At 39.2% G+C, this 18,294-nt stretch overlaps 7 protein-coding genes across 7 annotated transcripts; 3 read left to right on the top strand and 4 right to left on the bottom strand.

Annotated features, from left to right (window-relative positions):
- Window positions 1-1,303: 1,303 nt before the first annotated feature.
- On the bottom strand, window positions 1,304-2,857 carry sicily (NADH dehydrogenase (ubiquinone) complex I, assembly factor 6 homolog sicily). Its single transcript, XM_011301903.1, has 4 exons — window positions 2,664-2,857; window positions 2,166-2,388; window positions 1,577-1,972; window positions 1,304-1,505 (listed from the first exon to the last, which is right to left on the bottom strand). The coding sequence occupies exons 1-4, from the start codon at window positions 2,768-2,770 to the stop codon at window positions 1,320-1,322; spliced, it is 912 nt and encodes a 303-aa protein (XP_011300205.1). The 5' UTR covers window positions 2,771-2,857; the 3' UTR covers window positions 1,304-1,319.
- An 86-nt stretch (window positions 2,858-2,943) lies between these two features.
- Window positions 2,944-6,064, top strand: Rab35 (RAS oncogene family member Rab35). The gene is made up of 3 exons (XM_011301899.1): window positions 2,944-3,524; window positions 4,358-4,782; window positions 4,955-6,064. The coding sequence occupies exons 1-3, from the start codon at window positions 3,473-3,475 to the stop codon at window positions 5,081-5,083; spliced, it is 606 nt and encodes a 201-aa protein (XP_011300201.1). The 5' UTR covers window positions 2,944-3,472; the 3' UTR covers window positions 5,084-6,064.
- On the bottom strand, window positions 5,699-9,587 carry LOC105264787 (PHD finger protein 12). Its single transcript, XM_011301901.1, has 3 exons — window positions 9,426-9,587; window positions 9,110-9,309; window positions 5,699-8,727 (listed from the first exon to the last, which is right to left on the bottom strand). The coding sequence occupies exons 1-3, from the start codon at window positions 9,471-9,473 to the stop codon at window positions 7,020-7,022; spliced, it is 1,956 nt and encodes a 651-aa protein (XP_011300203.1). The 5' UTR covers window positions 9,474-9,587; the 3' UTR covers window positions 5,699-7,019.
- A 94-nt stretch (window positions 9,588-9,681) lies between these two features.
- On the top strand, window positions 9,682-11,166 carry LOC105264788 (GPN-loop GTPase 3). The gene is made up of 3 exons (XM_011301902.1): window positions 9,682-9,827; window positions 10,121-10,317; window positions 10,463-11,166. The coding sequence occupies exons 1-3, from the start codon at window positions 9,783-9,785 to the stop codon at window positions 11,037-11,039; spliced, it is 819 nt and encodes a 272-aa protein (XP_011300204.1). The 5' UTR covers window positions 9,682-9,782; the 3' UTR covers window positions 11,040-11,166.
- A 36-nt stretch (window positions 11,167-11,202) lies between these two features.
- On the bottom strand, window positions 11,203-12,581 carry LOC105264782 (GPN-loop GTPase 1). Its single transcript, XM_011301896.1, has 2 exons — window positions 12,296-12,581; window positions 11,203-12,199 (listed from the first exon to the last, which is right to left on the bottom strand). Exons 1-2 carry the CDS (start codon window positions 12,567-12,569, stop codon window positions 11,280-11,282), a joined length of 1,194 nt encoding a protein of 397 aa, XP_011300198.1. The 5' UTR covers window positions 12,570-12,581; the 3' UTR covers window positions 11,203-11,279.
- A 187-nt stretch (window positions 12,582-12,768) lies between these two features.
- Window positions 12,769-14,190, top strand: Trmt61 (tRNA methyltransferase 61). Its single transcript, XM_011301897.1, has 3 exons — window positions 12,769-13,169; window positions 13,454-13,896; window positions 14,006-14,190. The coding sequence occupies exons 1-3, from the start codon at window positions 12,815-12,817 to the stop codon at window positions 14,150-14,152; spliced, it is 945 nt and encodes a 314-aa protein (XP_011300199.1). The 5' UTR covers window positions 12,769-12,814; the 3' UTR covers window positions 14,153-14,190.
- LOC105264785 (tubulin gamma-1 chain) lies at window positions 14,176-16,506 on the bottom strand. The gene is made up of 3 exons (XM_011301898.1): window positions 16,326-16,506; window positions 16,025-16,227; window positions 14,176-15,744 (listed from the first exon to the last, which is right to left on the bottom strand). Exons 1-3 carry the CDS (start codon window positions 16,372-16,374, stop codon window positions 14,638-14,640), a joined length of 1,359 nt encoding a protein of 452 aa, XP_011300200.1. The 5' UTR covers window positions 16,375-16,506; the 3' UTR covers window positions 14,176-14,637.
- Window positions 16,507-18,294: the final 1,788 nt, after the last annotated feature.

The raw sequence follows: 18,294 nt of genomic DNA, 5'->3' as shown, positions 1-18,294 counted from the left end.
CACTAGGACCCCGATATTAACGGAATTTAAGTACGCGACGCGCGACTAGTTGTTCGACGCGCGGTCGCGGAACGACTGACTCCCCACTGAAAATGGCAGGGCTTTGGAGACGGCGCTCGAGTGGGGGGTCCCCCCGGCGAGACTCCGCGCACGCGCACAGAACACTCCCCATGCGCACAGAACACTCCCCATGCGCACAGAACACCCTACATGCGCACAGAAGACCGAGTGGGGGAAATCCGCTCGAGTGGGGCTCGCCAGGCGATACTCCGTGCATACGCACGCACACCGTCCATGCGTACGGAACACCGCGGGCAGTCTCAATTTGACGAGATACGATAATTACGAAAATTCTTAACCTAATAAATAATTCTCTCTTAAAAAAAACAGTACAATCACGTAAAATTCAATAGTCAGTGAAAAATAATTGATTGAAGAAAATTTAGCGTGTGGATTTTGGTCTTGACCATCAAAAACACTTCGATTGGATCTCTGAAACGGGAATGGGAGTATCAGATACATTGAATTACGTTCTGTTTTCTGATCTCGTCAGTTCGAGTGCCGGTTCGTTTGCGGAAACTGCTGCATCAGCTGTAAGTCGCTGTTATTTTTTAATAAAAAATAAGAGGAATCAATTTATTTATTGTTATTGCCTGATTTTTGGTGACTGGGTAATGCTTCTATAATTTATTCTATTTTTGAAACTTTGAGGTCATGTAGATACCATACAACGATCAAAATTGTTTTTTTTTGACATTTGTTAATTACATGAGGAATGAATATCCATGAATTTTTTAGGTTATCAATTATTCAGGCCTCAAGCCCCGTGTTGAGTACAAACTGGTTCAACCTGAGCCTTTATGGAAATCGGCAGCAGCCTCAGGGCCTTATTTGAAATTGGCAGGATTCAGTGGAGCAACTGCAGTCATCCTCGGGGCATATGGAGCTCACAGTGCGGATTTTTTTATTTTTTCAGTCATCGGCTGTTTATATTCTTGATTAAGAATTATTTATATTTTTTTTCTAGGTAAGGGATGGCGCCATAAACACTTTTAATGCCTTAATGCCCCGACCGCGTCGATAATTTCCTCCATTTTACCAATTTTATCAACAATTTACAGGTTTTCAAAAATTAAGAAATGGAAGAATAATTTGATCCTCTTGCGTAAACTATATCACATTTTCTGTAATTTCGAGTTTATCCTAGTGTATTTACAGATAATAGTAGATGATGTGGGTCTTTTGGTAGATTTTCACTAATTATTTTCAAACCATTAATTTTATTTATTCATTACTCTACAACAGATTTCAAGGAATATTCACCACGAAGAGAATAATTTCGCCTTCAAAATCTGCAGCGGCAGCATATTCTCTTTCCTGTGGAGATGAAACGAGTAGATATTAAAATCGAGTTGCTGCAGCTTCGTCAGGTATTTCTCGACATTGACAACAGGCAGAAAAATACTGGCCAAGTTCGTCTTCGTATTCTTCCTGAGGTTCTTTGCCTGGAAAATGGAGCTATGCAGATGAGGAAGAATAATTACATAAATTCGTGAGAATGAATAATTGTTTTTACTTTTTCTAAGTGTTGATGAGATCGTGATGCCACTTCGAAGACAACATCACTGAGTTCTTTACTCATTTCTCCTCTGAATACGGATTCAGTGGGGACTCCGTGCTTCATCAAGAGATCCTGAGGAATAACGCAGACCCTCTTCTGGGCATGATGAGGTGCAGATCGAAGAAGATTCGTTATTCCCTGTGCTTTTCCTAAATGACTAGCTATGTGATCGATGTTAACGTCTTTGATACCTCTCGCTTCAAGGAGGAGGTAATAAATAGGGGATACGGTTTCTTCTGAGTATTTTTCTAATGATTCTAGATCTGGAAAGTCTGCTGCCTGCCATTTTCTCCATCTGGCGTCCAGCAAACGTTGAAAGTAGTGTTTCGATAATTTGAAGGTCTTGAGAACCTGTTGAAAATTGTAATTAAATCATCCACAGGTGAAACCTTCACTGAAAAAATGATTAATCAATTAATTAGTGGCTGTACATTAATGGCTAATGATTATCAATTATTTCTCATAGTTAAATTACTAGTTAAATTATCGTCGTAAATTTGAATAGCACTAATAAATTACATTGGCAGAAAAGACAGTTATTTACCCGATGTAATTCTAGGGGAACAGGGGCCTGAGGAGGATTATTATTGTAGATTTTCTTCAGAGTGTCGTTCCAAAAATTATATCTCATTCCACTAATTGCTGTCTCCGATGTTTGATCCTGAATCAATGCAATTTCAACGTTGAAAGCTCTTATTGCGAATGCAGGACCCCTCAGAGCACTTGGTAGGAGAAGTGTGCACAAGTAATTTTCAAAATCATTTCTCCTGCGGTTATAAATATCCCATTAAAATTTTACGAGACATAGATCATATTGCCTGAAATAGACGGAAGTTTTGGGGGATTGAGAAAATCATGAAATTTTCCACTAAGATAATAAATACAACGAAAGAATTCGATTCAAAGTGAAAACTTCTATGGACTTCCATCATAAAATTATCAAAAGAAAAAGAAGTCGAAACGTTCGCGAATCAAAACACACTGTCATAAAGAAGGAATTCCAAACAAACCAAATTTCGAAGAAAATCCATCGAACTCCTACCTAACCAGATCCAAGCAATAATGCGAAGGATTGTGTCGTTGAACAGCACTGAAACACCTCTTGAACTCATCACCCCGATATCTAAACACCCATTTCACCCCATTCATAATAACAGAAAGCCACAAAGGTCCTCGGCATGTGCTCCAAATGCACGACAAAATAAATAAGTAAATAAAATGAAAAAAAAAAATTCTTCCGGTGCATCGCGCCCTCTTCCGACAGCCCCCACTCCCTGACCCCCAGCCAATAGTGACGTTTTACTCCGAAAGATTGTCAAAACTCCATCTTCACTCGCATACTCATCATATAACCAAGAACTAATTACAATTGGAGTAACCATGAGAGATTGGTCACAATAAATTCGTAATAGGTGTCCCAGTAGTTGGTGGATTGAATTAATAAATGGGTGAATGAGGTGTGGATGAAGTGTGATAATTACCGATGAAATTGGGGTAAAAAGGAAGAGCTAGGAGCGAGTGCATCTTGAAGAGGAACTCAGAGGGACAGAACCAGGCAGAACAGAGTTGAACATTGACAAGTGTCGATGTGGGCGTCATGCACAGTTCTCTCAACAGCGATAATGAATTGTGATGTCGAGTACAGTTAATATGGCGAATCACACGATTTTTCGAGGCATCAGATTTGTGTGAATGCGGTTGATAAATCCAGGGAGAATTATCCAGTCGCTGTGCTAAACGTGAAGAGGACCAGTGTTTCTCGTATTACGCCCTCAGGAGCTCATTATCTCGATTAATCTTATTGTTTAAGCTTTTTCACTGGAATTCCTGGTGACTGGAGTAATCAGGAACATGGCTAGGGAATATGATCATCTGTTCAAGCTGCTCATCATCGGGGACAGTGGTAATTATTTACTTTTTTAGTTTCATTTGAGTTGTTTTTAGTTTGTTGGGGTCTGGGAATTAGTTGGGGTGAGGGGAGAGTAAATGGATATTCAATTCAGTTGGAAATACCTGAGGATTAGGGTGAATGATTTTTAAGGATCGAGTCTAGTTTTGAAGAAGAAATTCATGGGGTGGAATGCCAGGGGAATCGGAGATTTTTCCTTGGAGGTTTTGGAGATATTTTTGATTGAAGGCTGGATGAATTCACAGCTTTTTCAGTCAGGGTTGTGATGGAATTGAGTGGTGTGAATCATGACAGATTACGCTGGTTCAAGTAGTTGATACAATTTCGTAATTGTGGGACGAATGAAATGCGGGAGACGAACTTTATCCCGGTATTCAGTGGCACTCAACTGTTTGAGATTTTGGAGTACTGGGACGCAAGAAAAATCCGAAATTTGTGTGAATTTTTAAGATATGATCCTAAGAATACTCTGATTTTTTTGTTCCAATTCTCATTGATTTATAATTATGTTGCTGAGTGAATTCTCAAAGTTCTACTCCAGGCAATATAAATTTGTCATTTTTAATACTATATTTAAATAATACTGCATGACTAAGAGTTTTTATAATTTTCCTGATGTAATGAAATTTACAATTTGAAAGTGGAAAATATCAGGAGCTCATATTAAAGTGCATAAGGTACTCGGATTAACTGGAAATTAAACAAGAAAGTTTTTTGAAATTACCACTTGAAGATATTCACTGTGGAAATAATTAGGTAAAAATGGGGACGGCTTCGAGTCATTAAGTGTGAGGCTAATCTCATAAATTGTTGAATTTATGTTACAGGTGTTGGAAAAAGCTCTCTCCTCTTGAGATTCGCAGACAATACTTTCAATGGAAGCTATATAACAACCATAGGAGTTGATTTTAAAATACGAACAGTTGAAGTTGATGGTGAGCGTGTAAAACTCCAAATTTGGGACACAGCTGGCCAGGAACGATTTCGTACGATAACATCAACGTACTATCGTGGTACCCATGGTGTTATTGTTGTGTACGATGTAACGAGTGGTGATTCATTTGCCAATGTCAAACGATGGCTTCACGAAATCGAGCACAATTGCGATATTGTTAATAGGGTTTTAGTTGGTAATAAAAATGACGCACCAAATCATAAAGTTGTACTGACTGAGGATGCACAACGTTTTGCTAATCAAATGGGAATACAATTGTTTGAGACGTCAGCGAAGGACAACATCAATGTCGAAGAGGTAAGAAAAAATCACTACGTCTCGCATAATTTAATTTAAAAAGCCAATCTCATCATAACATGTTCATTTGTACTTATCTTCCAAACGTTTGGCATTGTATTGAAAAAATTGCAATAGCAACAAGTCCAGATAATAATTCTAAAGTTGAAACACTTTTCATTTTCCGTTTCAGATGTTCATGGCAATAACCCGTCAAGTCCTCCGCACGAAGGAAGAACGAAAAGAGCGCCAGGCAATTCAAACAAACGAGACAGTAAATTTGCGGAAAAGTACGAAGCAGCATAGAAAAAAGTGTTGTTAGCATTTTCCCCAACCTCTGCTCTCCGATATTCCAACAGATGAGAACAAACAAAAGTGTTTGAATAATTCAATGTCAGGACATCCAATGTTAATATAAAAGAAAATCCTCAGCCAAGTAAGTGAGACGATAATGAACTTGAAACCTCCGTTCAAGACCTCATCGCCCTCCCCTGGGGGGGCAATAATTTGATATTGAAAAAATGAGGAAACTATTATACGAATTAACATGGCACAACTCTTGGCGCCTACAAGTTGCCCTTTTTCAATGCCGAGCTGTTTCACATGGGTCACGTGATTCTCAGTGAATGAATGCTAAAGAACATGCAACCCCATAAGTGAATTATTCAACGAAATCTGTAATTGTCGAGCTAAACAAAAAGTCGTATTATACACCTAGGCGTAATTTAACAAATAAAACATTCAGTTGCTATTTGTAAAGTGTTATGAACAATTGTTTTTTCATAAATCAAATGATTTAATACGAATTTAGAATTTCAGCACAAACACGAATTTCGTATGACTTTTTTTTTACTATCTATTGATTGAGAAAATAATAAACTTCATTGTAAATATGTACATCAATTATGAGCATTTTACAAATAGTTTTCATGCCACTGTGGTCGGCCTAAGTTCATAGAAAATGTCAAAGTTCATTTCAGTGGAGAGTTAGTGAATGGTAGCAAGTCGATTTAATTAGTAAGCTAATAAATTTTCCAGGAATGTCTCTAAATCTAGAGACTAGCTGAAATTTTGGTAGAGACCCTTTTTGTGACTCATTCCAAGCTACCACAGCGGTTCTAGTAAAAATTACATTATCACTTGTAGAATCGGAGATATTCCTGAATAACTCGACTAGGAAAGAAACCGACCTGTTACTCTTTACTCGTCGCTTCTGATTTGTACAATTTTGTACAAGGAAAATTACAGAAATACAGAAATCAGTCGTAGCGAAGACTGCGTGACAATATGTGATAAACGTAAATAGCTTCAACACGAGGATAACGAAAATATAAAAAGCAAAAACCGTCGGGAATTTAATTAGGAGATTTCATTGGTATCGACATATCAGAAGTGAACTCTGACCACAAAGTATTCACACATGAATTAAAGATGAATCCAGTGGTTAAGTGATAACGTGGGAATTCTATTTTTGCACGTAATTATTGTACAGATTATTTCGATAATGAGGGGATCTAGTGGAAATATCTTTCAATATTTCTGTTAGATCCTTTGGTCACGAGATAAATGCATGATTAAGAGGGCAGTCGAATTTTTAAGGATTATCACTTCGTTATTGGATTGAAGAGCATATTCGTCGTTAATCGTAATGTACCTGATGTAACGGCGCGAGAATGTATGTACCAAGTATTAGCCTACACAAAAATAAACTTTCTATTCAACATTAAAAAATAAAAGAACAGATAACTCAGTATTTTCTTAGCAAAAGTGTATATTAAAATCTCATCACAACGGATATTTTATTGCTGCACTGGTGTACTTCTTTGCTATTTACATTCTTCTGTCTTCTTTTTCTTCATAAATTACTACGCATTGATGTAGTTATAAATACCGCCATCCTTTGAGGATTATTTATAAATAATATTTACATGTCGTATGGAGAGAGTTGTCGAATGATAGAACATAATTTATCCACTTCATTTTTAATATTTTGGAACATAAGATAACGTCATTTTGGTATCAAAATTTCACTATCCCTTTTTCTGACATTTTCTGAAGAGATCGCTCGTCAAAAATGTTCACACTATAGTCCCCTCAATTATTCTTTTCTCCTAGAGACTTTCCCCAGAAATTCCTCCTGAATAATTTCAGTTTCTCTTGAATTCCTCATGCAAAATTGACTCATCCTGTTCCCCACTCAAGGACTACCCCCCCGACGGCCCCTTCTGGGCTCAAAAGAAATAAAAAAAAAACACTGCTCAATGTTTCGACTGAATCGCAACAGTGCTGAACACAAAAACAAGACAACCAAACGTGAGAATAGATCCATGAGCGACAATAGCACTTCCTTCCCATCCAGCCTGAGTGTAAACCCTATTACCCTCATCCTGGTCCATGACACAGCATTTGCAGGATCCCCTGTGTCCATTCTCAGGACCCCTGACTCCCCCACACTCACCCATCCCATTCTCTCCTCTTCTGAAATCCTTCCAGTGATCGGGAATGAGATCCTCCCTCTCCTGAATGGTCAAGGATGTGCAGTCACACGAGTAGAACACATTATCCACAGTGGTACCATGTTCACTGTAATTCAGCAATTCGTACCGTTTTGTGGTCTCATCGAAGAATATAACTGCGTGCTTCGACGATATACACTCGCACTCTCCATACCTGGACAGTAGGACATCACAATTAGCCCCAGTGCCGATTGTCAGTGTCCTGCGAATCATGAAGGCTGGTGGTCCTGGCTTCCTGCTTAATGGGAAGAGTGCAGCTCTCGCCTGGTACTGACTGTTGATTAATTTGTAGTCATTATCCAGGGGATTGAGGATCTGTTCTAGGCGCTGCTGGGCCAGGGCCTCCAGTACCGCACGATCCAGCAGCTGAACTCCTTCTTTCAAGGGATATCCTATCCTCCTGTGATCCTGCCTAAGCACCTGGACCCTTTCTTCCGGTGTTTTTTTAGGGTTCAAGGAAGTTGGAGAATTGTGGGAATTTTTCTGGCCTGGAGAATTTGTAGAATTGACTTTTGCCGTTTTCTCGTCTGAAGACACTTGACTTTCCTCCCTGTCGTCACACTCCATTTTTTCAAGGTTATTTGTCTTTATCAGGTGATTGGAGACTTTTTCATGGTCGTGTGGTTCTGAGGAATTCTCGTCTGCATTTTTGGTGGTGTCTTCGATCTCATCGTGACCATTCTCTATTCTCGGTGAAGTTGGGGGGATTATTATTGGATTTATGAAGAAGTTTTGTCTGTAAGTGTTAATGGAGTTGAGTTCTGGGGGATTTGCGTAGTGGGACTTGACAATGTCTGGAACTTTGACTCGCTTTTTATCGGTGACAGCGAGCTTCACTCGAAAGGGGGGATTTGTTGTGTAAGCTTTTTTGATGAAATCCAATTTGACTGCGTGCTGATCAATTCTCTTGGTGGCAAATTGATCCCAGAGTTTGAGGCGAGTCGTTGCGTTACACGACTGCAGGAGATTCTGGTCGATAAAGTGATTTGGATGATTTGGACACATCCATCTGCCACTGGGGAACGCCGTCAGGGGTGGGTCAAGGCAGTCTTGGTGGAAATACAGGGGGCAGTAATCGCAGGCTATGAGGGGAGCTTTTTTACAGCTCTTGCCACACTCGAAGCACAAACGAGCTGGTAGTGGTACCATCGTTCCTGAATCCAGGCAGTGGGATTTTCCGTTGTTGCAGGATGACGTCTGTGGTTTTTTCTTGCCATTTGTCGGATCGATTTTATCAGTTCCTGGGAATGTTATGGGAAGTCGCAGCTCCTTCGGCAGCTCAAACTCACGGGGATTCGCCAGGGACGCTGCCAACGCCAGAACTTCCAGGGCACTTTTGTTTTTTGTTTTTTTATGGTTTAATTTGTCTTTTTCTTTTTTCGCAGCGCAACGACACGAGTGGCACATCCACTCACCGTTAGGGATGTCTGTCGGTTCCAGTGGGGGATCACTGGAATTTTAAGGAGGTTCTTTTTACATTTTTGGTAAAATACCTTTGACTTTTTTTCTCTAAATTATACTAAGTTAAAATATCTGTCGGCAAATTAAAAGAAATTTAATGTCACGCATGTGAGTGAATTTCCCGAAATCGTGAAAAATATTTCTAAAGAAAGAATGTAAAGCCCCGTCAACAGAATAAATTTTTAGTATTTTTAAACTAGGTTGCCCACCTCGGAGCATTCATCATGCGCAATTCACTGATAATATCTCGAGAAAGTTCATCCCAACTGTTAGCTCCCAGTGAAATGAAATATGGTGTGAAAAAAATATAGAGTATTCCCTTGCCACAACCGAAATCTCCCATAGGATTAATGATAACTGCTTAAACTCACTGGCACTGTAAATGAAAAGATGCTGGACATTTATCACAACATATGAGTTCACCACCATCTCTACATGCATCACAAGAATCCCTATTATGTCCTCTGCCAGGTCTCTTGAAGTAAGGATGTCGTTTTTCCTCTTTTTCCTTCTTACTCTTTCCAGTTTTCGATTCTTCTGAAACCGGTGGAGCTATGAGTGCCTGAATTTGCTGTAAATTCCAGATAATTCTTTTATTTTTCTCTTCACATTCCTCAGAGCAATGTCTAATTGATACGACGAATAATTGGATTCGATTGCCTGATGGGTCTGGATAGAAGTACTTACAGACATTAATCCACCGTTGGTGGGCAGTCCATATTCGACGGTTGCCATTTTCGTGGCTCCAGAATTTTTAATTACTTCTGGGATGATTCTTCTGGATTTTTTTTTGCAAGATCTAGCGTCTGATCAAGAGCAATCGCGACAACAGTTTCGTCGGTGCACTAGACCCACGTTCTAGAAGTTGACAACCCCTTTTTCAAATGAATTCAACTGCACGTGAAGAACCACAGGAACTGTTTTATCCTCTGGTGATCAATAGAGATTGTGGCGGAATGATTGTTATAACCTTTTTGAAAGTGTCGATTATTAATTTTTATGAGGCTTTTGGGGTGATCTATAATTAGTTAATTACTGTGAAGGATGAGGTACGGACAGCTGGTGATGGGCCCTGCAGGCAGTGGCAAGGTGAATTTCACAGATTTTTTTTGTTTTTTAAAAGAATTTTTCAAATTGGAAGACTCCAAATTGGAGACCTCCGATAGAATTAATTTTTCGCGTTTATGTTCATTGTCTTTTAACTTTTTTATAATTCTTTCAAATAGAATCACTAAATTAACGATTTATTAAAAATTGCAATTGCACAAAAAAATGATCGAAAACTTCATTACAGTTATTAAGTTCTCTTTCAGTAAAAAAGTATATTAAAATAAATAATATGGAGCAATTAATTCTTTACTGGAATAACTTGTTGGTTGTAGTCTACGTATTGCAGCACAATGCAAAAGCAAGCAGCAGATGACAACAAAACTGTTCACATTGTGAACCTCGATCCAGCAGCTGAATTCTTCGATTATGAACCACTGGTTGACATCAGGGAATTAATTCATGTCGATGATGCTATGGAGGATGAAGAACTGAAATTTGGGCCCAATGGGGGTCTGGTTTTCTGTATGGAGTACGTAAATTCACGTCATAATTATTTTCCCACTTTTTTTCCATTTTCAAGTTTATGGTAAGATAGAAAAATTGAAAAAATGGAAATGGTTACTCAAAAATTTTGAATAATCATAATGAGATTTAGTTTTCTCTTTCATTTCTAGATATCTAATAGAAAACACTTCGTGGTTGGAGGAACAATTGGGCGATACCGATGACGACTACATAATTTTCGACTGTCCAGGTCAGATTGAGCTGTACAGTCACATGACAGTTGTTACTGATCTCATAAAAATCCTTCAGAACCTCAACTTCCGTCTCTGTGGAGTATTTCTAGTCGACAGTCAATTCATGGTCGATGCTTCCAAGTTTTTATCCGGGACAATGGCAGCTCTGAGTGTCATGATAAATCTCGAACTTCCACACATAAATATTCTCTCGAAAGTGGACCTGCTATCGAAATCCGCTAAGAAACAGCTGGATAAATATCTGGAGCCAGATCCTTACAGTCTCCTGGCAGACCTGGAGGACGATCCCTGGAACGAAAAGTACCGGAGTTTAACTCAGGCCCTGGGGAGACTCATCGAGGACTACAGTCTCGTGAGGTTTTACCCCTTGAATATCAAAGACGAGGAGAGCATTGCAGATATTAAAATAACGATTGATAATATGATTCAGTATGGGGAGGAGGAGGACGTGAAAATGAGGGATTTCGACGAGCCTGAGGCAGAAGATGATTAACTGCAGAGTTAAATCTTCTACGGAAGGCGAAATGTGTATATTAAGAAATAAAAAATTATTTTTAATGTTTTTTCATAAACGATGATTTTTTCACTAAGACTCACTCGACTCGTAGAAAAAGGAAAGGAACTTATTGTTGATGGAGAATTGAGTACCCATTGCGTAAAAGAAAAAAATATATTTTAATCAATAAAAAATTAATTTCCCTCGTCTTTTCATAATTTAGAACTATTTCCATTGTTATGAGCCTTGAGCTGAGTCGGCGTCAGTTTTTTGTCTCTCCGCACGTTTAATTTGCTCTTGTTTATGTCGATTTAGGAATTGTTTGAATGACTCAGCTGTCCTGTCTTCGTCATCTAAATCCTCTGGGACCTCCTCGTCCTCATCTGGACTGGAATCATCACCAGCGGCTTTGAGGTAGACATCAGCGATATCCTGTCCACTGGAGACTGTGGTTATTCCAGCTGTTTGGGCGTTAGATACCGCTTCGTTTATTTTTGATTTTCGGTTATCAATCTCTGAGGCTCGCTCAGCCCTCAGTTTCTCCCAGTCCGTTCTATAAACTGTTTCATATTCGTGGACAGCTTCTTCCACTAGTTTGAAGAATTCCGGTATTCCCACTCCAGTTTTTGCAGATACCCCACAACTTTTTAGGTGAGAATAAAATTCGTCGAGAGTCAGTGCCATAGATCTTGTTAAATTACTTATGTACGTTGTCTCTGAATCGAGAGCTTCTTGAAATGCTTCGAAATCCTGCATCCACTCGACTGCATAACTATGTTCAACAATGTCAATCTTGTTCATGACGACAATGAAGGGCAATTTGGTTTTATACAGAATAGAGCAGGCATACAACATGTTCGACATGAATGTAGCTGGACTGACACTCCTCACAGTATCCAATACATACACAACAATCGTTGGGAACTGGGAGGCAAGGGCTTCAGTGATAATCGTCCCACTGGCAGACCATGTGAACACCTCGATTTGTCCAGGTGTATCCAGCACAACGTACTCATGCTCATCCCCAGCTTTATCAATCAGATCAACGACTTTGTCGAATTTCGTGGAGAACAGGTTGAGGGTTGTGACGATACCACCGTTAGGACCCAGACGATATTGTTTCATCACTTCCTTATAATTCACTGTATCCCGAATATCTGGAACACAGCCATGTATTTTAATTAGTTTAAATGAGAAATTCTCACACCTCAACTTATTTTGGCTGAATTTCTGAAATATTTTAATAGCTTTACCTATATTTGTGGGATAGGGCACCTCCTTACAAGCCGGATCTAAATTAACAACGTAAGGTTTTCCCTTCTCATACAACGTTGACACGATTTTCTGAACAAAAGTTGTTTTTCCAGAGCCAGCCATACCCAGGACAATAATGCAGACAGGATTTTTCCTCGACGATTTCTTTGATTCATCATCTCTTCGAGTGGATCCTGTGTTTGTCTGTGGCTCCGATGTGTCCATCGATTCACTTTTGCTTTCGGTATTTTCACTGGATGTTCCAGCAGACATTTTAAAATATAAAGAAGACTGAAATCTGTCAAATGTTTTGTCCACCGGTTATTTTATCAACTGCATCAACACGTGGGTCAATCTTTTGGCTCCAGATAGAGAAGAGAAAGGGTCGAGGAGATGTCGATAATGAAGGGGCTCTCACGTTTATTGCCAAAAGAGCCTCTCCATAACCTGTTCTACTCAATTCAAAAATCCAGGGAGCACTAGAATTTGTTTATAGAGAATATCATTCAGAAATAGGCATGAGTTTTGCTAGAACGAAAGAATCAATTGAAGAGGGTGATGCTGTGGTACTTTATCTGAGTCCCCAGAATATGCACACCTTCGAGGTTACCCAGAAAATAATTAATAAAAAGGGAGAAATGGTGGATAATGTCTTCCAGACGACTTACGGTGCTCTGAAGGTACCGAGTTTAATTGGCAAAAGGTACGGCTCCAAAGTTGAATTGTCAAAGGGCTGGGCTTTTGTCCTTCAACCCACACCAGAGTTGTGGACAAGCACTTTACCTCATCGTACACAAATTATTTACACTCCGGATATTAGTTTAATTATTCACCTGTTGGAGCTGGCACCTGGCAGCATCGCTGTCGAAACTGGTTTGTACTTTTTTTTTTCAGAAAAAATTACCACTTCGCAGCTCATTAATTTAGGATTACTCAATTAAATTAATTGAGGACAATTTTGGAGAGTGAGAAATAATCTTGAAAATTACATGAGATTCCCTGAATTTTATTCCGTACTAATTAGTGATGATGGAGTGATTAATTCACTCCGTACTCTTCTGATCTTTTCCCGAAAGTATTATAATTATTTCTGTGAATTTATTCAAAGTATTTCACATTGTTATTCCTTGTTCTTATTATTGTTACTTCGTGTTTAGGTACAGGAAGTGGATCCCTCTCGCATGCCTTAATTCGAACAATTCGACCCCATGGGCACTTGTATACTTTCGACTTTCACGAGCAAAGAGTTCAACTGGCAACTGAGGAATTCACAAAACACGGATTAAGTGACTACGTAACTGTCGCCCATCGAGATGTCTGTTTAGATGGATTTGGAGAGGAACTCGGGCACAAAGCAGATAGTGTCTTCCTAGATCTGCCCCATCCCTGGTTGGTGGTGGATCATGCGGTCCGTGCCCTGAAAAAATCAGGGGGTAAACTGTGCTCCTTCTCTCCTTGTATCGAGCAGGTACAACAGACTTGCCTGAAACTAGAAGCTGCTGGATTCGTAGATATTAGAACACAGGAATGTCTGCAGAGAGAATTGACTGTGCATTACAAGCATTGTCCAAAGTTGGAATTAGATTGCCTTAAAACCGAGGTTTGTGTCAATTCTCTATCCCATTCAAATTACTACTGACTCTGACTATTCATTGCTGTACAATTTTTAAGAATAGAAATCCAAAATTTCTGTGAATTATTCTCCACAGAAAATAACGGCAGATGAGATTTCGAAGAAACCGGAGGAGCAGGAGAAAATTCTGACAGTTTCCCACTCGTCCTCCACCCCTGGACACACAGGATATATCACAATAGCAACTCTCCCCCCCGATTTTGCCCGTCTCATAGCCTCATAATAAATAAACGACGAATCTTCTAATTTTGTAAAAAAAAAACGAACTGTTTATTAATTTTATTATTCCATAATTATTTCTTCAATATCACGAGTTATGTCGAGCGCAGTGCAGTCATTTCCGCCAGCAAATAACAAGCAACACTGCATGAATTCGTGTAGAGAACGAATTTTGGGTATTAGGTACGAGTATTTACAAAAATACTGGGTGAATAAGCTGGCGTGCAGTAATTTTGAACAGAATGGCACCGTAAGGTAGTCTGAGATTCATCACTAATGGCAACATGTGTTTTCCTCCTTTCATCCTAAATTTAAGTTTTCGCATAATATCTCTGAATCCAAGAGAGATAGAAAAATGTTCATGGAAATCTTTTTGCAGCTTTCATTTCCGTCTAAAAAATAGGTCCTAACAAAAAAAGTCGTTATTTCCCTCAGCTTCAGAGATACTGTAACCGTTTTATCCCCTCACTCTAGAACAAAAGTTCGTAATTATTCCATTTTATTTGGATTCCACGTTAGGTAATCCGCTTTAGTAGCTGCTTGATACTCCTTGACAAGGCATTCAACAACTTCTCTGGAGTTGTCGAGTTCATCTAAATTTTCCTCGAACATTTTTTCCTTTCGAAATTGCTCGAGAAATGCCTCGCGTTTCCTGAGTTTGTCGTACTGTTGAAGGGCCCGATCAAAGAGTGAGGAGATATTAGTGTGATTAGCCAGCATGAGACCAGAGACTCTGTGGGCGCTCTGAATGTACGGTGACTTCCTGGAAAGAGCGACCTGAATGCTGGCAGGCCCCCAGGGTATGAACTGGGCAAGTTTCCTCTCCCTGATTCTCTGGAGGGATTTGTGCACCTGAGTGGGATCTACCTCCCCCTGGATGATATTGAGGATCGAGATGTAGCAGTGAGAGGCATTTCTATCGAGAGCTGTTGACACCATCATGTTCTTGGGCTGCAGGAGACGCCTCATGACATCCAATACTGATGTTTTCCTCACCGATTGTCCCTCTTGGTCTGTCGTCAGGGGAGTGTACCCTGTCATGAGGAAGTGGAGACGAGGTGTGGGAATCAGAGGTGCTATCAGGCCCACCAGGTCATTGTTCATGTACGAGGGGTACCTTAGGGTTGTCGTGCTGACGCTCATTATTGTCGATACGAGTTTATTTATTTGGGTGAAGCTAGGATTTTGAATGTGCAGGCGATCTGACGCGATTCTGTTCAGGGCTGTGTTATCCAGGACCACTACGCAGTCTGCGCACTGGGTCAGGCGTTTTAGAGTCAGGAGGGAGTTGTAGGGCTGCACTACAACGTCACTTATTTCATCCTGGTTTGGAAACACACTGTAAGTTTCAATGAGTTTTTTGGGAAACCTGTCAGCCAGTGATTCCAGCATAAATGATCCCATTCCTGATCCTGTTCCTCCGGCTATTGAATGACATAGAACGAATCCTTCAAGGCTGTCACTACCATCTGCCTCACGATCAAGAATATCGAATATCTCCTCCTGGAGTTTCTCTCCCTGGTGATACCCAGAAGCCCAATTGTTTCCAGCACCACCTCCATGCTTCGACAGGTAAATATTCTCCGGATTGTACAACTAACAACAAAAATTTAACAAAAAATTGCCCATGTGAAATAATTTGAATTTACAGTTTTCCCAACGACCCATTATCGAATTATCTCGGAGACTATCGATTATATGCGAAAACAGTGAAGAACTTTTTTGTAGCTGATTGAATCTCTGATGAAAGAGATCTATCGATATTTCCTTCTAAAATCAATAGTTTTCGAGATAAATGCATATCTAACAAAACTGCCCTTGAATTCCGTTGTTGTAATTAATTCTGGCGATTTTATTGTGATTATGTTTAGTCTACCTTGGAATAAGGGGAATTCATGATGGTATGAATAACACGAGGTTCAAGATCTAGTAATACAGCCCGAGGGATGTAATGCTCGTCGTCAGACTGATAGAAAAAAACATCTTTCCTGTCTGTTCCCTCTGTTGCAAAATCCTCGAGAATTCCCTCAGGATTGATTCCATGTTCGGCACAGAGTCGTTTCCAAAATTCAAAGCCAACTACAATAATGAATTGAATTTTATTGATAATGATATTTGAGAAGACCGGGTTGAGAAACGTTGAAATTCAAATTGACGTGACATAAAGCTGTACTCACTCTGATTGCCACATTGGCCCAGCTGCAGGGTTATCATTTCACACGGCATTTTTGGATTTAAATTACTCTCTCAGAATTGATTACTACTTATATCGATTTTATGAGGCCTATTTGATACTATTTTTATTACTGGCTTTTATTGTAACGAGAGGACGAACACTGAAAGTTGCCTGTGGTGTACATAAATTGTTTTTACAGGAAGCTATTGCCCTCTTTTGGAGATATTATAAATCTTCGATTGGAGATCTAGTGTGGGTAAATGATCAGATGATAGTACATGATAACTTTACATTACTCGGAGAGTAAATATTAATAATTCTACTGGTAGATAAAGTTCTTTCTTTTCCCACGGGAAAATTAACACGGAAAGGATAATATGGATTCAAATTTTTAATTTTTTAATTACAAAATACATTTAATATGAAAAACATCGTTGAAGCACAGCCAATTCGAATTTTAATCCCATTCGGCGATCTACAATATTATTAACGATTTTTTTTCATTATTTACATTTTTTAATTTTGAAAGAATCGCAAGCCATAGTTAACAGTCTATTAACTGCTAAATACTCAATTTATCTATTTATGTTTGAAGAAAGGACATTTTTTTTCAAATCTGGAGAATTACGGCTTTTATGTTTTTATATATATTTTTAATGTTAGTACCGGTAAAACAAAATAAATGCATAAATCCATAATTGAATTTCAAAGATTCTGGCGGAAAAGGAAAAAATAGTCGAATTCTTCCTGCATAAAAAAAAATAGTTTGGTGAAAAGGTCTAAACATTTTTAATGAATTCTAGCTCTGAGGGGAATACCATGGTACAAGTTTCATGAATACCTTTGGATGTAATATTAGTAGGTACTTCAGAAAGAGCATGAAGAAGCTACTCAGGTCAGAGGGCTGGAGGTACACCAATAATAGAACTACGAGTACTCTCGGGGCTCTGATAGAATATGTAAATGACCTGTCTAATAGCCGAGTAAAACGTTCACCTTCGAGTGGAGAATTTTGATTCTGCAGTTATTGCAAGTGACTGCCTCTCTCTCATGAGCCTGTTCTCGCCAGTTTGAATGCAGTATTCACTATCTTCTGATTGTTCAGCATCCCTTGGACCTCATCCGAGGATGAGGGCCTCGGATTCCAGGGGTCGATGAACAACCGAAAATGATAATCGGGACACGATCAATTCTAAATTATCAGTTCTAAATTATCAATATTAAATTACAAGGGCCTTTTTGAAAACCAACACGATGTGAGAATAAATAAATAATTGAGGATTTGATAGGAGGAATTTGAGGGATTAGATAAATGAATAACTTTGAGGATTTTCTTTTCTGTGCAGTCTTGTCTGCGTTGGAAGGCAGGTGCATGAATAATTCGATGGGATTTTTTTCTGTCTACTTTTCAATATCTCTGGTGTCTGTCAATACTGTCCGAACTCAGGAGGTTTACACAAAAGTCTAGCTTTACATATTGGATTGTCGGGAGGCAGACAATCTAACACGTAACCCTGGAGGAAAGTTCTGACGCTAGCTCTCCTCACTGAAACTACCATGACTGGGCTGGTGCAACCCCCCCATAACAAGTGTAAGACGACTTAGAGTAAACTTTCTCATCTCGACCCTCTATACCTAACGATAAACTTTGTACTCGTGAATTTGAATTTTGCGAGTCGTCTAGTTTAATGGAAATATCTCCCGGGATTTGTTGGAGGTGGCAATTAGAGATGAATGGGGTAAAAACGGTTTGCAGGGGCACGAATTTGGGAGATAGTCCAACTTTTCACACTCACAAGGGGCAAAATGTAGAACAAAAGTGAAACTTTTGGGGTTAATGGAAATCCAAGGAAATTGTAAATTGGAAAGTAGCGAGAAAGATTTTCCGTGGAGATATAGTTATTCTAGAGAAAATTGGACTTCTTTTTGATTAGATCTGATTTTTCCAACTGGATTTTCAATAATTTGTT

The sequence above is a fragment of the Fopius arisanus genome, unplaced genomic scaffold (genome assembly GCF_000806365.1).
Source record: "Fopius arisanus strain USDA-PBARC FA_bdor unplaced genomic scaffold, ASM80636v1 scaffold00025, whole genome shotgun sequence".
Classification (NCBI taxonomy): domain Eukaryota; kingdom Metazoa; phylum Arthropoda; class Insecta; order Hymenoptera; family Braconidae; genus Fopius; species Fopius arisanus.
Note: the sequence above shows the minus strand (reverse complement) of the source record. Positions and strands in the feature narration are given on the sequence as shown.

Bases quoted from the DNA above. Each gene is read 5' to 3' on its own strand.
- LOC105264788 (XM_011301902.1), top strand. From the start codon at position 9,783: ATGAGGTACGGACAGCTGGTGATGGGCCCTGCAGGCAGTGGCAAG. The intron at 9,828-10,120 runs GTGAATTTCACA...TGTTGGTTGTAG, and splicing joins GCCCTGCAGGCAGTGGCAAG to TCTACGTATTGCAGCACAAT. The intron at 10,318-10,462 runs GTACGTAAATTC...TTTCATTTCTAG, and splicing joins GGTCTGGTTTTCTGTATGGA to ATATCTAATAGAAAACACTT.
- Trmt61 (XM_011301897.1), top strand. From the start codon at position 12,815: ATGAGTTTTGCTAGAACGAAAGAATCAATTGAAGAGGGTGATGCTGTG. The intron at 13,170-13,453 runs GTTTGTACTTTT...CTTCGTGTTTAG, and splicing joins CAGCATCGCTGTCGAAACTG to GTACAGGAAGTGGATCCCTC. The intron at 13,897-14,005 runs GTTTGTGTCAAT...TATTCTCCACAG, and splicing joins TAGATTGCCTTAAAACCGAG to AAAATAACGGCAGATGAGAT.
- Rab35 (XM_011301899.1), top strand. From the start codon at position 3,473: ATGGCTAGGGAATATGATCATCTGTTCAAGCTGCTCATCATCGGGGAC. The intron at 3,525-4,357 runs GTAATTATTTAC...TTTATGTTACAG, and splicing joins GCTCATCATCGGGGACAGTG to GTGTTGGAAAAAGCTCTCTC. The intron at 4,783-4,954 runs GTAAGAAAAAAT...TTTCCGTTTCAG, and splicing joins ACAACATCAATGTCGAAGAG to ATGTTCATGGCAATAACCCG.
- LOC105264787 (XM_011301901.1), bottom strand. From the start codon at position 9,473: ATGGCAACCGTCGAATATGGACTGCCCACCAACGGTGGATTAATGTCT. The intron at 9,310-9,425 runs GTAAGTACTTCT...TGGAATTTACAG, and splicing joins CCAACGGTGGATTAATGTCT to CAAATTCAGGCACTCATAGC. The intron at 8,728-9,109 runs GTGAGTTTAAGC...TTAAAATTCCAG, and splicing joins TCTTTTCATTTACAGTGCCA to TGATCCCCCACTGGAACCGA.
- LOC105264782 (XM_011301896.1), bottom strand. From the start codon at position 12,569: ATGTCTGCTGGAACATCCAGTGAAAATACCGAAAGCAAAAGTGAATCG. The intron at 12,200-12,295 runs GTAAAGCTATTA...GCTGTGTTCCAG, and splicing joins GCCCTATCCCACAAATATAG to ATATTCGGGATACAGTGAAT.
- sicily (XM_011301903.1), bottom strand. From the start codon at position 2,770: ATGAATGGGGTGAAATGGGTGTTTAGATATCGGGGTGATGAGTTCAAG. The intron at 1,973-2,165 runs GTAAATAACTGT...AATTTTCAACAG, and splicing joins TTCCCCTAGAATTACATCGG to GTTCTCAAGACCTTCAAATT. The intron at 1,506-1,576 runs GTAAAAACAATT...TCCATTTTCCAG, and splicing joins CTCATCAACACTTAGAAAAA to GCAAAGAACCTCAGGAAGAA.
- LOC105264785 (XM_011301898.1), bottom strand. From the start codon at position 16,374: ATGCCGTGTGAAATGATAACCCTGCAGCTGGGCCAATGTGGCAATCAG. The intron at 16,228-16,325 runs GTGAGTACAGCT...TCATTATTGTAG, and splicing joins GGGCCAATGTGGCAATCAGA to TTGGCTTTGAATTTTGGAAA. The intron at 15,745-16,024 runs GTAGACTAAACA...TTTTGTTGTTAG, and splicing joins TGAATTCCCCTTATTCCAAG to TTGTACAATCCGGAGAATAT.